Genomic DNA, 16,145 nt, shown 5'->3' on the forward strand with positions numbered 1-16,145 from the left:
TGTCTGTGTTAAACACCCAAGGCTTCTACCAGCGACTGTGGCTTTTGTGGTAAACTTTCTCTGTCATTAGGTAAATACTGTTTCTGCTGAAGTAGAATTGACAGCGCCAACTTGTAGAAGTCTAATAATCCTGTTTGAACTGTGAAAAATAAGAGTTTCTAATTCTGCTGTCAACTACGAATATAGATGCAGAAGTTAGCCTCACCTGGCCCTGTTTTCAACAATGACATAGTGTACACACTAAAAGCACTGCTGCCTCTTCCTAATGGGGACAGAGGTGGAGGAGAGGATGAGAAAGGAATGCATTACGTCTGCATGGCATGTGTAAACATCCAGAAAGCCAGTATGCCTTTAATCTCACCACACACACACACACTCACTCACTCACATACACTGAAGACATACAAGCTGATCGCTCTGAGCAACTGTGAGTCTGGTATTTTTTATTATTAGCCCTGTGTCCCCAGTTAAATTGGCTGTCTCCTCAAACTGTCAAGCAAGCAAACCCAAATTTATTTTCCACCTCTGCAGTTTTGCTCACATTATCACCAGCTCCAGCTCCTGCATGAGCTTGCGCTTAAACACGCGTGGAGGCGTTTGTGTGATTTGTGTTGGCCCATTCTCAAAAAGTCACTGCTGTTCCCAGAAGCTGTAAAGAAGTGGAAACAGACATGCAGTAATTTTAGGTTTCTCCTGCTCTCCTCCTCCTCCTCCTATACCACAGCTTCATTTCCACAGATTGACGTCAGTCGGTCAGCGCTGTCGAGGAGCAAGGAGGCCTCCGTGGGACATGGAGGAGAGAGTGATACAGCAGGTGTTCGGAGCTGCCTGTCAAAGGTCTAAACTACTACTGTGAAAGTGAGCGTGAGAGCGTGAGTGTGAGTGTGAGATGAAGAAACAGAAAAACAGGAACACAAGGACATGTGCACAAAGAAGCACTGGGCAGCAAGATTCTGACAGAGTGGATGTGCTTGGTAAAGCCAGGCTGAATTGCACATTATCTCTGTCTCTGTTTCTACGCCTGTGTGTAGACTACTGGATGTCAGTCCAGGACTTGTTGAAGCGGCATTGTCTGAAAGCCTCAGCCTCCACTGTTCGGCTGAATTGTACTCAAAGAAGAAGAGAATCATACATAACTGAACTTAAACCTGAGAAAAACAGTGTCAGTCTGGCTTCTACACAACTCTCTTTTCTATTTTACATGGCAGGAAGGTAAAAATGTGGAGATACATGTTCACTAACTCGGAGGTCAAAGGGCATGACATGACATTCTTAGAAAAGAAATAGACCAAATTAATTTGTACAATTTCATAAATTAATAATTTAGACCTTCATTTTAATATCAGTACCAGAGCACTGCGGCATTTACCACTCATGGTCAAAATGGCCCCAAAGACATATACTAGAGAAGATATACTTAGATTGTGTGATATGTTAATGACCCCCAAAACATTTATGGTTTGATTGTTACTGAAAATTACTACATGGTGTCTCCTGGGGAAACAAGGTGCATTACATTTATGATCCACAAGATGGCAGTACAACAGTACAAGAGTATTGTGTAGTGACCTGGAAAACTTGTGTGTCATGTTTCTGTGTTGTTTCGTGTTGTGTCACGAGTATTAAACAGGTTTTTTTATTATTATTATTTGTGTTGACTCTTCTCTTGGAGTCTCCCCGGAAAATACTGACAGCATGTCGATAAATCTTACATAACTATTAAATTGTTAAGTAGATCCAACAGGTGAAACACAAAGGCCTTATAAGTACCGTGCATTGTGAACTGTGTTGCTTTACATTAATTTTAATTAGATGAATGGTTTTAAGTATGTGTGTCCAAAACTATGTTTATTTGAGGTGTAAAAGATGTATAGTGTACTTCACCAGCGGCTGACAGCATGGATGTGACATCTTTATTCCAATGGATTGGATTTCTAACTCATGAAGAAAGTGAGACACAGCTGTGAGCTGCTGAGAGTTAGTGGATATGGAAGTCAATTTTGCCAGCTTTTGTCTGAAAGGTCTAGAATAAACTTATAAGTATAGGGAAGTAATGCAACATACCAACTGCCATAATATGCATATGATTTTAACTGATAAAGTACTGTTTTAGAATAAAGTACAAAGAATGTGGTGAGTCAAAAAAAGAATCTTATTTAGGTTTGCTGAAAAAAATGGATTCATGGCGGGAATAAGAAAGAAAGAAAGAAAGAAAGAAAAAAAGAAAGAAAGAAAGAAAGAAAGAAAGAAATATTAAAGTTGATTATTTGTATTCATATACGTATTTATAAATAAGTATACATGTCAAAACATGTTACATGGATACAAGGATTACTTTGGAATAGATAAATATACATTTAAATTATTTTAAAATTAACGGAAAAAATATGCAGATATTAGATAAATATTGTTTTTCAAACTGGAATTATGGGCTGTTGTGATATTGTTCACAAAGGGGATATTTACAATCCAATCTGTCATGACATTTGTGGATATGAAGCATATTATTGGAGATAACTGGAGTTTATATTTTTGTGTTCTTTCTGGGAAGAATTTGATTACAGATTACATAACATAACATAAGATGCATATTTATTGATAACCTACAGGGGAAATCAAATTGACACAGCAGCGCAAAAGGTAGCATCAAAATGTAATAAGAATATGAATAAAAACAAGGACAAAATGTAAACAAAACATACAGTAATACACCATACAATACTACACAATGCACAATATCAATATTATAAAGCGTTTTAAAACGACTTGCCATGAGTATTTTCTTGTAGGCCTACATCAGTGCTGGTTTGTCACCGGTCACTGAACGCAGCAGCAGCTCTGTTCACCTGATTCGTGTTGTTTTGGCTGTCAGTGAACGTGTCATTGCACTTAAAGACACTTAACGGAGGTGTTTGTGTGTTTACGGAGCAGAGGAGATCCTCTCCTCTCACCTGCTCCGGCCCTCACACCCTCTCACACCCTCAGATCGCGGCTCTGCTTGAAAACAAACTGCGGCGGAGGCTCCGGTTACCTGGCACCGATCGATGCGCTGCAGGGTGTCGCGTTGCTCGGATGGGATGAGTATCGATGCATGACCGATCGCTATCATAATCACACTTCCCCCCTCTTATCGCTTTCCTACTGAATAAAACATCTGCCTTCCTGTGCTCATGGATCCCCGCCACAATCTAAATTCAGGGGGGAGAAGGTTCTTCTTCTTCTTCTTCTTCTTCAAATGTGTCTGAAGTAACATGAGAGAAGTGCACGATGATACCCAACAAAGTTGTTTTTATCTCCAGCATCTCAAAGTAGAGCCACCAGCACTTTGTCCCAGGATACTGCTGCTGCAGCTGAGACAAGTGCAAAGTATCAAAGTGTGATTTATTTTGGTCACAACATCCCCAACAACAGCTTGGTCTTTATGTCAATGAACTGTCACTAACTAATCATTTATTAATTATGGAATTACCACTGACTAATGATTAACTAACCATAAGATGATGACTAACCATTAGGTTGCCAATAACAAAAAAGTTAGTATTATAAAATACTACTTTTCACGCAGTTTAATACATATCGATTCATATTGTGCTCATGTGCAAAAAGGCCACTAAAACATGGGCATGAATGAATGTATGAATGATACTTCAGGTGAGTGCATGAACTTGAACTTGACTATCACAATGAAAAGCCTCTTCAAAGCTTCTGTGAATATGTTCTCAACAGAAAAGAGAAATCACATTTATGCTCAGAATCCCCTCTCCAATCATATATATACTTACATATTTATAGTCTGTACATATTATATGTACAGAGTATTCAATATAGTTTCTTAATATATAGATTTCCTTTTCTCCCCTTTATATTCGTGTATGTTTACAGTCTCAAAGCGACTCAGGGTGACATTTAACTGTGGGTTTTATGAGTGTAACGATGCATGGGACAAATAAAACTCTCGGATCTTGAATATAAGTGTAAATTCATAAAATCTGCACTGATTAATTGTGTCAGCTGCTTGTACAGCACTGTTAAAATATGTTGGTGCAGCACAAAACTAGTTTGTAGAACAATCTACGAAAAGACATAATGAAGAGAGCAAAATGGACAAATGTCATTGATATGTGTAGCTTCATTCAGGCGAAGACATGCATGAATATGTATTTAAATATTATTTTAACCCAAAGACAGCAGATATGGTACACCTCAGATTAAGTACCATATATGATAATGGTCTTTTTTCTTTTTTAAGAGATTTGTTTCAAGGAAAGTTCAAATAAAATACAAAAGGTTACTTGAGAGTGTTTTAAACTATAAAAGTTAAGAGACACAGGGCTTAAAACAGCTGTTCTGTTTCCTCCTGCCTTCAGCAGCTTACGGATGAAAAAACTTGTTAGATTTCCAGCCTCTGAAACACAATCCCACTCACACTTTTAGTAGAAGTCAAGAATCGCCTAAAGCGGGAAAACAAGAGGGTAACATTACATTCAGAGAGGTCACAACGTCAGTATCACTGTATTTCAAATTCACGGCTCATCCTGACTCTTGCTCTCTTCTATCTGACGCAGCACGCTGTAAATCAGCCAGTTCTTGATGCCACACACACAGAAACTCCACAGGTGCTGCACTGGCCTCAGGTTTGGATGTGTTAGGACGGCAACAATTACTAATAAACTAAACTGCAAACTAAACTAAGCAAAGAAATCATTAAAACTGAAGAATTTTGGTCAGTTTTGGACATTGGAGAACATCATAATTTCCAGGGTTGGTTAACAGTTTCTGATATTTTAAGTAACTCTATAACTACAATTGTGAAAACAGTCGTTTTCAAAAATACAGTTGGGACAACAAATTGACATGAAGGAGAGTTCAGGCTCCTTAAAAGCTTCTGCACACGGATTGGAATCCAAAATTGAGGCAGACAAATAAAACCAGACATAAACACTGATCCAGTTTAATACAGTAAAATCCTGTAGGCGCTAAATCTGAGAGCACCAAAGCACAGAGGTTAGGTGCCAACTGCTGGAGGAGGAGGAGTAAGGTGAGACTATAGCTGTCAAGCTATTAAGACAATTAACAAAGTGGTCAGGAGGGGATGAGTGGCAGAAAGGAACAGTCTGAAAAAAGAGAGAGAGATGAGGGTGTGAAGTGATAGTCAGCACATCTGGTCTCATCAATAATGCAGTGGGCCTTTAAACGGCAGTTTGTCACATATTGAGCGCTGATGACTGAAATCAAGCCCGACACATTAGATGCTGTCAGGGGAGAGTGAAAGGGTGACACTGGGGGCAGGGAGGGGAGGTAGGGGATGCAGGAAAAACGGAGAAAAACTTTCCTGCAGAGGTTTTCAATTATACATCTGATGTAGTGTTCATTTTTTTATTAAGATGGTGATCTGTATATTTCTTTTAAAATCTTTAACCTTACAAAATACCCTCAGTGTTTCAACACTGAGGGAAACCGAGGAAGGTGGCGAAGATTGTACTTTTGCATGTTTTAATATCAGGTGAAACTTTAAAGCTAAAAGCAATGCAGGACTCACACAACTCTTGAATCCAATCATCATTTTTATTATTAAAATAAAAAAGACAAGACGCCTTCTGAAGACAAAGCAAAATCAGCAATGAAATGCTTATTTCACTTTCAAAATAGTAGAAACATTTTGTTGACACAGTGTTTCTGTCTCAACAATAAATGCAGTGAATGAGAAAAGTCAAAAATAAAACAAAACTTTACATTTACGACAGTCCACTGCCTTCACAGAGAAAAACAAAAAGCAAGGCGTCTATAAACAGTTCATTTTCCAGTGATCAGAGGATTTCTCAGCACGACAATGACAGAGTCGCCCCTGAGGAACATTTTGGAAATGTAGCGGTCCTTATTCACGGGCTTGGACTTCTTCTTTCCCTTCCCGCTCTTGGGAGCTTCTGTCCACATTTCCTTCACGTTCTCCAGGACCATGTTGCAGTGCCTGCAGTGGCAACGAGGATGCAAAACATTAACATATAAAACCACCATCATAGAGAAAAAGCACATATGCAGAGCACTGATACACAAGATGTTGCAAGATACAAGATACGATCACAGGATGAGTGTTTTAATGATGAGTGGGATGTTTTCACTTACTACACAACATAGAACTAGGGATGGAACGATACACAACTCGCGATTCGATTCATGATTTTTAGACAAATTATTCATGACCAAATAAATTTATAAATACGATCGTTATCTTAAATAACAAAATACAAAAAAAGGCTTCCATCTTTAACAGAAACACTGCACATCACAAATTATCTTATTAACTATATGAACAAAAGTGCAACTGAAATAGTTATACATCTTAAATCAGAAAAAATATTTCGATTTTTAAAAACAATCCAAGATAGGCACCAGTGTCTGTTACCCCCTTACCAGCATAGACATCATGACAAGAACTTAGTAAATCAGTATTAAACACAGGCCTGGCCTGTGTGCCAGACTTGGGCTAAATTGAGCAGCGGACCAGCACACAATAACGTCCACGATTAACTTGTGCTTGTTGATGTCAGGGGCAAACAATGCTTTTTGTTTTGCAGCCAACTGTAGGGCTCCTGTGTAAGAAATTCAAAACCTACTAGTTCTTGATGTGCCTCGCTGATATGTACCAGTGACTCTGAGATAAGTGCCTACACTTTCAGCCTTGTGGCTCTATTAATTTACTATGTAAATCTGTGCAAATAGTCACACATTTTAATAAATTTTCTGTGCATCGTTACATACCTACACATAACCTTTAAATGCTCTGTGTGTGCCAAAGTCTTAGACCATCATTAAAAAGTGATGTTTCAGCAAGGCTTGAACAAGGTTATACATCATTATTTCTAAATATCTCTATTGGCACACAATCGGGAAATATATATGCAATATTACCTCACCAAGACATGAGTAATAATAAATAAATAATAAAAATGCCTCTACAGACTGTGTCTAGTTTTTAGTTTGACCTCCCCTAGATAGCAAGACCCTTGCTCTTTCGCACCTGGGGTGGAACCCTTATTAATGTCACGGTAACAGCTGTGATTGTACTGCTATTTCATGTTGAAAATACCAAAGGGTCTGTTACATCAGATTTATCTCATTTAACAATTTTAATCAAAATGCCAAAGACCACAGAATTTGACAGAAATAAAAGCATAAATAAGCAAGCTCAACAACAAAGTTAGTAATGGCCTAAGATGTTTGCCCAATACTTCATTCATATTTATGTTAGGGTAACTAGCATAAAAACAAGCTTTTAAGCAGCAAAGAGGTTGTGTACCTGTCAAAAGCCTTGACTCTCCCAAGCAGCTTCTTGTTGTTGCGACAGTTAATGAGCACCTGAGTGTTGTTTTTGACTGACTGGGTGAGAACCGACAAGGGGCCAGTGTTGAACTCCTCCTCCTCTCTTTTCTGGAGCTCTTCTGGGGTCATCTCTGACTTCGGCTTTGTTAACAAACTCCTGATGTGCAACAAATAGGTGTGATCAGGTTACAATATAATATTTGTCTTTATCTAAGAGGAATACTGTCCAGTTCTGTGTCACTAATTAGGTATTACATTAAAAGGGGGGCTTTGTTAATACTTGATTAATTTCTTAATTGATTAATGTGGAGATTATTTTCATAAGCAATTGATCTGTCGATCAATTAAATAAGTCCTTGCTTGGTCTGTAAAATGTCTTGTTTTAATGATTTCTTTGTTACATGGAGCAATGAAACCAGAAAATATTCACATTTTAACGAGCTGAAAATCAGAAAAAAACAGTCATACCAATTAATTGATTATCAAAACAGTCGATTAACAACCAATTAATCGCTGCAGCCCTACTTTTACGTAAACATATAATTAACACCCTCAGTATCACATTTGTTACAGGCTGTAAAAATGTAACACATTTACATTTATTGACCATACGCAGCTTAATGGAAGCGTCTCGCTAGCGTGTAACAAAACTATTGTGTGCCTTCTGACTCGTAACTTTTACACTTCGAATCACAACAGTTTTACAATCATAAAAAAGTAGTTAAATGTGTGTTTGCACTGGCACAGTAACACCATAATGGCTGTAAATACACAATATTACACGAGAAAATCACAAAGGGTTTATCGGCTGGAGCTAATCGTCCTCGCTAGCATAGCTGACTCTCTCTCATGCTAAACGGGTTAGCACAGTGGCTACAGAACGTTGTAAGTCACTTAAAGTAGACAGTGGGTTTGAAAGTGACATTCAGACAAAGACCGAGTGCTTTATGAACACTTACATGGCTGATGGTTTATCGAAGTAGTTCTCTCAGATGTTGCAGCGCTCGTCTTCACTGGCTCACTTCGTTCGTGTCGGCAACGTTTCAAGCGTGGACCAGACTACTTCCGGGTCAACAAGTACGCGCTTCAACATGTGGGAATAATAACCGGGTTATTATGATGAAGAGTCATTTGACCTTTTAGTTCGAAGTTCCCTTTCACATTTTGAAGTCATTACAGTTCAGGGTTTTTCAACACAGATCGACGTTGCCCTTCATTCACATTCTTTTTCATTTCCCCATTCCTCATTCTTTTATCCTCATCCTCATTCCTAAACCCATAGTTCTCATACTGTGGTACATAGGCTTCCTCTGGTCATCAGAGTGGATCTGAGGAGTTTTTGACCAGTTTGTGCAGGACATGAAAAAAATAATAATTAATTAAAATAATAATTAACAGAGTCACCTTATCTCTCATTCCATCTTAATTTAATTTCACTATACCAGTGTCTGAAGTATATGGGAGGAAGAGGAGGATGACAACAGAGCAAATGATCTTAGTGGGAATAAAGCAATGTTCATTCATTTATTTTCATGCACTTCTTAGTGTTCACATATTCAATAAATGCGTCCATATTTTATTCTACTGCTTGACACTTGCTATGGAGGGAAGTAAGAAAGTACAATTAATACTGTGTTGTTGTTTTTTTAACACTCATTTGTTATATTTAATTTGTATTCTATTGATGACTGGGGTGATTAAATTAACTATGTGTGTATATGAGTATGAAGAGTGCATACAAATATTGAGTGCTTACAAACAATATAAAATGGATTGGATTGAATTGGGAAGAAAATATTTTGCAATTCAAGAAAGACATTAGGTCCACAAAGTATAAGCAATGGTCCAAAAGAAAGGAGTTTGATGCACTTGTATGAAGAAAATAATAAAAATATGTGAATGCCATTTTCACCCTGATGAAGAAGACAGTGTCCTTAAGTTTTAAATGTGTAGCCTTTTGGGAGGGCTAATGTACATATATAAAATGTATTTTTATATATATATATATATATATATATATATATATATATATATATATATATATATATATATATATATATATATACATGGTGAATATGAGACCTGTGGAAAAGGTCTACTGATACGATGATTACTGATATGTGATCATAAAAAAACAAAAACAGAATCACAGTGATGGTAAGTCTCTGGCATTTAACATTAACTCCCGAATTGAACCCGCATTATTTTGGAGTTACACTGCAATGTAACTCCACAATGTTTACAATGTGGCTGAATTGATAATCTTATCTTATGAGTACACACAACAGGCATTCCTAATAAAGTGCTCAGCGACTGTATACCAACAACCTAAGCACCTTCTGTTACAGAAGTTGTTACAGGAAAAGAGATTGTAGCGAGAGCAGCCAAGGTGATACCATGTACCCAAACAAGAAAGCCATTGTTTTCCCCTTTAACACAACAAGAACAAGGAGAAAGTGTGTGTGTGTGTGTGTGTGTGTGAGAGAGAGAGAGAGTAAGAGGGAGATAGGTAGATACGTGGATGTAGGCCATTCTGTCTTAACAGCAGGAATGAGACATTAAGAGATTGGCTTTCTGGCAAGAGACAGACAGACGCCAGAGGGTGTACAACCCACCCACCTTATTTCAAAGGGTGGCAGATCTACCTGTGGAAGCCACTTGCTGCAGATAATGGCAGCCTGTGTGCTGTTGACTGTGGCAAGTGTGAGGGATTGATTTCCAGAGCTGTACTACATCTTTATGAAGCACACCTAATTCAGCCAACAGACTTCCATCTTAAACTGTGGCACAGTGAGCCTGTAAAACGAGCTGACGGTGACAGAGCTGACCAACGCTGTAGCAAACGGACAACAGTTATGAAGTTACCCAGGTAGAGCAGATATGACTCTCCAACCAAAACATTCAATCAGATAGTCAAGAAGGGGACAAGTTTATTTGTATTAAGTCGTGATAGGAGGCTGTAAAAAGCAGTTTGTTTTAAGGTCCAGTGTGTAAAACCTAGGTCAAATTATTTTCAAAATAAAATAGTTGTACTTAATTTGTGTACAATCACCCCAGAATAACCCTTTTTAATTTAATCAGGAGCCAGGTCAGCTATTCAGAGGCTGTCATTTTGAGGAAAAACGTGTTAGTTACTTTAATGGCTACATAGTTTCTCCGAGGTCTACTTTAAAAGATGTTCAAAATGTCATCTTACACAAGTACTTTTAAGCACTGTTTATTACAGGAACTCTTGAATGCTCCCTGATAATTGTATGTTGTATGTTTTTGAAGTATAGGTTGATGCGATTACTAACGCATAAATACAGTTATTTTAATCGATCCCTTTGCACAGCAGCCACATTGACAGGAAAATCACAATAAATAGTGAAATGAATGACGGCCGAGTTCCATTTAGCTTCCTCAGTTTCAGGGTTTCACAGTCGCTCTGTCCTGACTTGCAGGAACTGAACAGAGCCATCGTTAATGTGATCACTAACACCTGTGCTTTTCATACGCCACGTCAAAATGACTGCTGTACAAAGCCCCAGTGAATTTGAATGATATTTTATGACAAACAGCAGAAGCTCTAGATACTTGATGAGGCCAGGCTGACAGTAATCAAAGCAATAACAAAAGCTTGTGTTCAGGGTTTGCTGTCCTTTACTGACCTTTTAGCTCAGGTTTTGTACAACAGGCCCAAATACAATATACATCGAAGTCTGTCGTGTTTTTCAAACTGCCAAAATTTGCCCCACAATCGTAATATGATGACCAAAATAAAGCCATGAAACAGAAACAGCATGCCTTCTGCTCAAAGACACTTTAAGGGCACACAGGGAAAACAATCTGATTTGGGTTTACGTGACCAATTTTCAATAGATTTTTATTAGTTTTTACAATGAAAATAAAAACAGTACCTTGGTTGGAACAATATTAACATATTTGTTTCACTGTTTATACATTTTGTTGACCGAATTCACTTCTAAACCTTTGAGCACATGAGCAGGGGCAGATTTATTGGTCGAGCTGTCAAAAGAAGGTGGTTATTTATCCCATCAACAAACAGTATCTGCTTACTGCTGCCTCAGGGAGGAGAACTCTACTTCACACCATGAACCTGTTGATTCACATCTCTGTCCGCCTGCGATCAGTATGAGTATTACTCATGCCAGTAATGAAAATATTATTATCTTGGTATCTATCTAGACAGAGAGTTTGCCAACAGTGGAGTTACCTGATCCTACAGCTCATGCAGTCTGCTTTTACCACAGTGACTGAGCTCAGAGAAGGTGACGGGTTTGGGGTCTTTTTTTTTTTCAAACAAAGAGTCTCTTGTTTTACAGAGTGCTGGTCTATATAATCTGAATTTTTTTTAAATGTGAGGGGGCGGGGAACGACGGGAAGAGGTGAGGGAAAGTTGAACAGGCAGTGATGTCAGAAAAGAGTGAAACATAAGCCGGATCAATAAGATTAGGCTGGAAATGTCATGTCTACCTGATGAATTAACATCCCAGTCTGCGTTCAGACACACCTCTGCACTGAAAACTATCATAATATCACATACACCTGCACTATAATTTGCACTCCATTCATCTAATTTTTAATTTTGTGTGGGCTCAAATCTGCAGAGTGACACATTTGACCATGGTAAAGTTATAATGAGGTAGAAAAAAGAAGAAGAAATACAATTAAAATAGTATCATTTATTGTTTAATTACATGGAACCTCATCAAAATAGTTGTGTATTATTTAAAGTGTGAACAAATGAACACCTTACATATATGATTTTAGTTTGATCTCATCGAAATAAAATAATATTGTATATAAGTATTACATTTTTCCACGTAAAACAAATGACATCAGACTCAGTGATTATTATTTTTATTTCATCTTCTAAATGTCTTATTAACAGTGACATGCGCGCAAACAACACTTTGTACACGAACACGTGGATATATGAGGAAGAGTAATGAATGAAACGCGTCTGTGGTGATTATTATTTATTACTGTTGACTTTCCAAAGTCCCAACAGATGTGCGACATTTTCATTCATTTGCACAACTCTCCGTATTATTCTAAAACAGAATAGTCGCTCGTTTGACTTCAAACATTTAAACACAAATACTTTATTGAGTAAATATTGTGGACTAGTTTTCACCAGTCAGGCTGGAAGCTTTAACCACGTGTTTATCTAAATCCTACAGTGATATTTTAAATCTCAGCTATGTGTATAATGACTTTATTTTTCTATATTCCAAGATGAAGGAGCAGTTGGACTTATTTGAGGGCAATAATTTGGAAAGTCGTTGCAGCATCCTCCGAAGTCCGAGTGTCCGGCCTTGGATAAAAAATGACCCGGGGACGTCCTGCTGGTTGTAAACTCATCCTGACACGGACTACAAGTCGCAGCGCACGGAATCTTGTGCGAGTAAAAATAGCTGGCTTGTCCGGAGATCATGTTAAAAGGGCAGGGATCTGACAGCGGCAGTGTGCACGCGGGGATGGACGTGGAGAAAGCGGCGCACGCTGCGCCGATCTGATGGCGGCGGGACTGCGCGCAGCTGACTCCGATGTAGGACATCTCCTGATGGTGAGCCTGCACGAACCGGTCCACGTCAGCCGGGGTCGCTCTGCTCAGGCGGGATCGCTGAGTCACAACAGACGCGGCGTGGTTGGAGAAGCGTGGGTGAGCGCTCAGGTAGTTCCCCGCGCCAAGGCTGCTGCGCACTGGAGTTTGCAGAGGCAGAAACGGCGGCACTGGCCAGTAAAACGAACTCGCCGCGGCCAAAGTCACGCTGGTTGCAGTGCTGGAGGACATCAGCCGTCCTCCTCCGCCTCCTCCTCCTCCTCGTTTCAGCGCAAGTTTTGCCCTAGATCCAGACGTGGTCCTGCGCCGGAGCTTCCCTGACGCGCCGCCTATGAAGACGTCCTCACTGCAGGGGTCCAGCATCCAGTAGTTGCCTTTCCCCGGGTCGTCGTAGTGTCGCGGCACTTTCACAAAACACTTATTGAGACTCAGGTTGTGCCTGATGGAGTTCTGCCAGCCTTGTCTGTTCTGTCTGTAGTAGGGAAAGTTGTCCATGATGAACTCGTAGATGCCGTTGAGTGTGAGCCGTCGCTCTGGACTCTGGCGGATCGCCATCATGATCAGCGCGTTGTAACTGAACGGAGGTTTCTCGCTTTTCACGATTCCTTCACTCTCCTTTGATTCCGCCTTGTTCCCATCCCGTTTCCCACTTGTGTCTTTTGTTTCCACTGTCGCGCCCTGTGTGGGAAGTTCGCGCTTGACTTCGCTGTCACACTTTTCATCCTGGCTGGATTTACCTGGATGTTTCTGGGACGGAGAGTGAGACTCGTGCACCATCCCATCTCGTCTCCACAACAGGCTGCTAATACTGAAGGAGGAGGACTTGTGGACACATCGCTCAGAAGTTTTCAAATCCTCCATTTCAAGCAATAATAATAATAAAAAAGAAGCCCTCAGAAGTTCAAAATAGGAAATGAGCGACTGAGTGAAAGCTGCGCGGAGCAAAGAGGCGCTGATTCAAAGTGGTGAGGATCCAAAGAGACGCACTGGCCAGACAGCGCGACAACACATGCGCATGATCACAGAAAGCCTGCAGGACACGTTACCTACAAAAAGTAGTGGATTACTCTGCTGCTGCACCTTATGGTGACGTAAGCAGAGTTTGTCCCGCCGGAACAAATCTTCATTTTAGGAAACAGCTGTTTTACATAAAGATATGTTTTCTCCAAAAAACTAAAGCAGCACCACAAGAAGACCATTCATTCCTCCACTTCTGGGCAACAATAGTATACAAGGCACAATAATCTCACTCATGATCTGCAGGTAACGGAATATGACTCTACGCTGCTGTGCCAAAAGAAGGAGGTGCAACAATGTCAATCAGTGTGACTGATCTGTGAACTCAGGTTCAATTATGACACTTTTCATGACTCATGAAACTCAACCCTCTCACACGCGCCTTTCCCTCTGGGCTGCAGGTCTCTCTCTCTCTCTCTCTCCCTCTCTCTCTAATCTGGCATGAAATAAGGAAAGAAAGACGAAGCCTGAGTTGATCTTGTCAGTATAGGCCCTGACAACAGTGTGTTGTGTAACACCTCAGCAAATATATGGCATATGATTGTTCCTAAAACTTAGATTATTACACGATCGATTTTAAATAAACATGAACAGTGTGAGAAAAATCACCTTATTTTGAAACTTTATTACAACTTTGTTACTTTGTTACAAAAATAAGTGCAAAGAACAGGCAGCTCTGGGCCTCACTTCCCTTCATGCCACATCAATATTTACTCTGATTAAAGGTCTTGTGTGTAACATTCAGTGTGTTTATTGGCAGATATATTTTCCATACGTTTTCTTTTAATTGTTCCTTTCGAATAAAATGAGTTTGTAGCCTCAGAATAAGCTTTTCAGTCTATTTCAGCCAAAGGCCTCGCTTTCTGTAGGCCGAGATCTCGCAGTGCTGTGATTCTACTGCGGCCTAAAAGAACAAACTAAAGAAAGTTTAGTTTAGTTCAGGTTTTATTCAGGCAAACAAGGACGAATAACACCCTGTCTGGTGAGTGAAGGCCCTGTGAATGGCAATCAATGACTGATGATCAGAGGAGTCACCATAAGACGTCACTAATTCTTACAGACTGGACCTTTAAAATTAAAACTATCATTTATGTACATATTTCAGGTGATATCCCTTTCCCATATTTTCAGAGGCTATTTGTTAAAACAAATAATTGGCACAGTAGCAAAACTAAACTCACATTACAGCTGCAGCAGCACAAACGAATAGTTGTGTTTATTTTAGTGTTTTAATGATATTTAATTGGCTTTTGTCCAAGCAGACAAGACAGTTTGACATGTCATAGTAATACTGATGGTGACAAATACTGCTCTGTTCAGTTCAAGTGTCCCTTTACAGACGTGACTCAGCCACCAGGAAGCAGCTAAATGGAACTCAGCCACACTTACACCTGTGCTTTGTAACATGTCAAACGTCTGCAGAGAGGAATTACCCACATATATGTAGACAACTCTGCAGTTCATCCACATGTTCAGGCAGCATTTTCCCTGCAGACTTCCTAAATACAAATACTTTTTTTATTTTTATTAAATAAATGAGTTAACTGTGTGTTGCTGCTACAGATTCAGGCTGGTTCTCATCCAGAAAGACAGTGTGAAATGGTCTGGGGTCTTTGTCTTTGGATTGTATGTGACACCATTCATCCATATTTGTGTATTTTCATTGTTTTGAGTCTTGTGACTCTGCCAAAGCTGTTCATCTGTGCCTGAGTTTTTTTTTTTGACTGAATGTGCTCTCTAAACAAGCTGTCCTGCCCTGAAATTCTTTCCCCTAGAGGCAAGAAAGAGAACTGCACAGTATGCATCCTTCAGCAACTACAGCACTAGGTCTGCCATTCAACTTTTTTTTTTTTTAAATGCTCTCAGAATGAAAAATGATTCCTCCTTCTACACCATGGACACGGAATGAGCTGCAAAACATAATTTCACTACAGACACGACTTCTTTAAAAACATTCAAAGGCACTGTATGGACCGTCATGAAAGAAACATGTTTCACGTAACCTTTTTGAGGGGTTCGTATGTGGGATCTTGTTGGTATGGTCTGAATACTTCTGCACTTTACTTATTATAGCTCTCTTATTTAGTCTAATTTTATATTCTGTTGGGAGTTTTATTTTTTGTAACTATTTGTACTATCTATGCTGTTATCTTGACCAGGACTCTCTGGAGGAAGAGATCTTGCATCTCAATGGGACCTTCCATGTTAAATAAAGGATAAATCAGGTTTCTTGCTGCAT

The 16,145-nt window shown here is 39.4% G+C and overlaps 2 protein-coding genes across 2 annotated transcripts; both read right to left on the bottom strand.

Annotated features, from left to right (window-relative positions):
• Nucleotides 1-5,546: 5,546 nt before the first annotated feature.
• On the bottom strand, nt 5,547-8,402 carry snrpd2 (small nuclear ribonucleoprotein D2 polypeptide). Its single transcript, XM_044031435.1, has 3 exons — nt 8,280-8,402; nt 7,298-7,477; nt 5,547-5,968 (listed from the first exon to the last, which is right to left on the bottom strand). Coding segments are annotated over exons 1-3 (357 nt in total). The 5' UTR covers nt 8,282-8,402; the 3' UTR covers nt 5,547-5,793.
• Nucleotides 8,403-12,167: 3,765 nt separating this feature from the next.
• foxg1c (forkhead box G1c) lies at nt 12,168-13,838 on the bottom strand. Its single transcript, XM_044032666.1, has one exon. It carries the CDS (start codon nt 13,748-13,750, stop codon nt 12,542-12,544), a length of 1,209 nt encoding a protein of 402 aa, XP_043888601.1. The 5' UTR covers nt 13,751-13,838; the 3' UTR covers nt 12,168-12,541.
• Between the last annotated feature and the right edge of the window lie 2,307 nt (nt 13,839-16,145).

This window comes from Solea senegalensis, linkage group LG8 (genome assembly GCF_019176455.1).
Source record: "Solea senegalensis isolate Sse05_10M linkage group LG8, IFAPA_SoseM_1, whole genome shotgun sequence".
Classification (NCBI taxonomy): domain Eukaryota; kingdom Metazoa; phylum Chordata; class Actinopteri; order Pleuronectiformes; family Soleidae; genus Solea; species Solea senegalensis.

Coding starts and splice junctions, on each gene's coding strand:
- snrpd2 (XM_044031435.1), bottom strand. Junction 5,969..7,297: donor AGAGTCAAGGCTTTTGACAG/GTACACAACCTC, acceptor TTGCCACTGCAG/GCACTGCAACATGGTCCTGG.
- foxg1c (XM_044032666.1), bottom strand. CDS start 13,750: ATGGAGGATTTGAAAACTTCTGAGCGATGTGTCCACAAGTCCTCCTCC.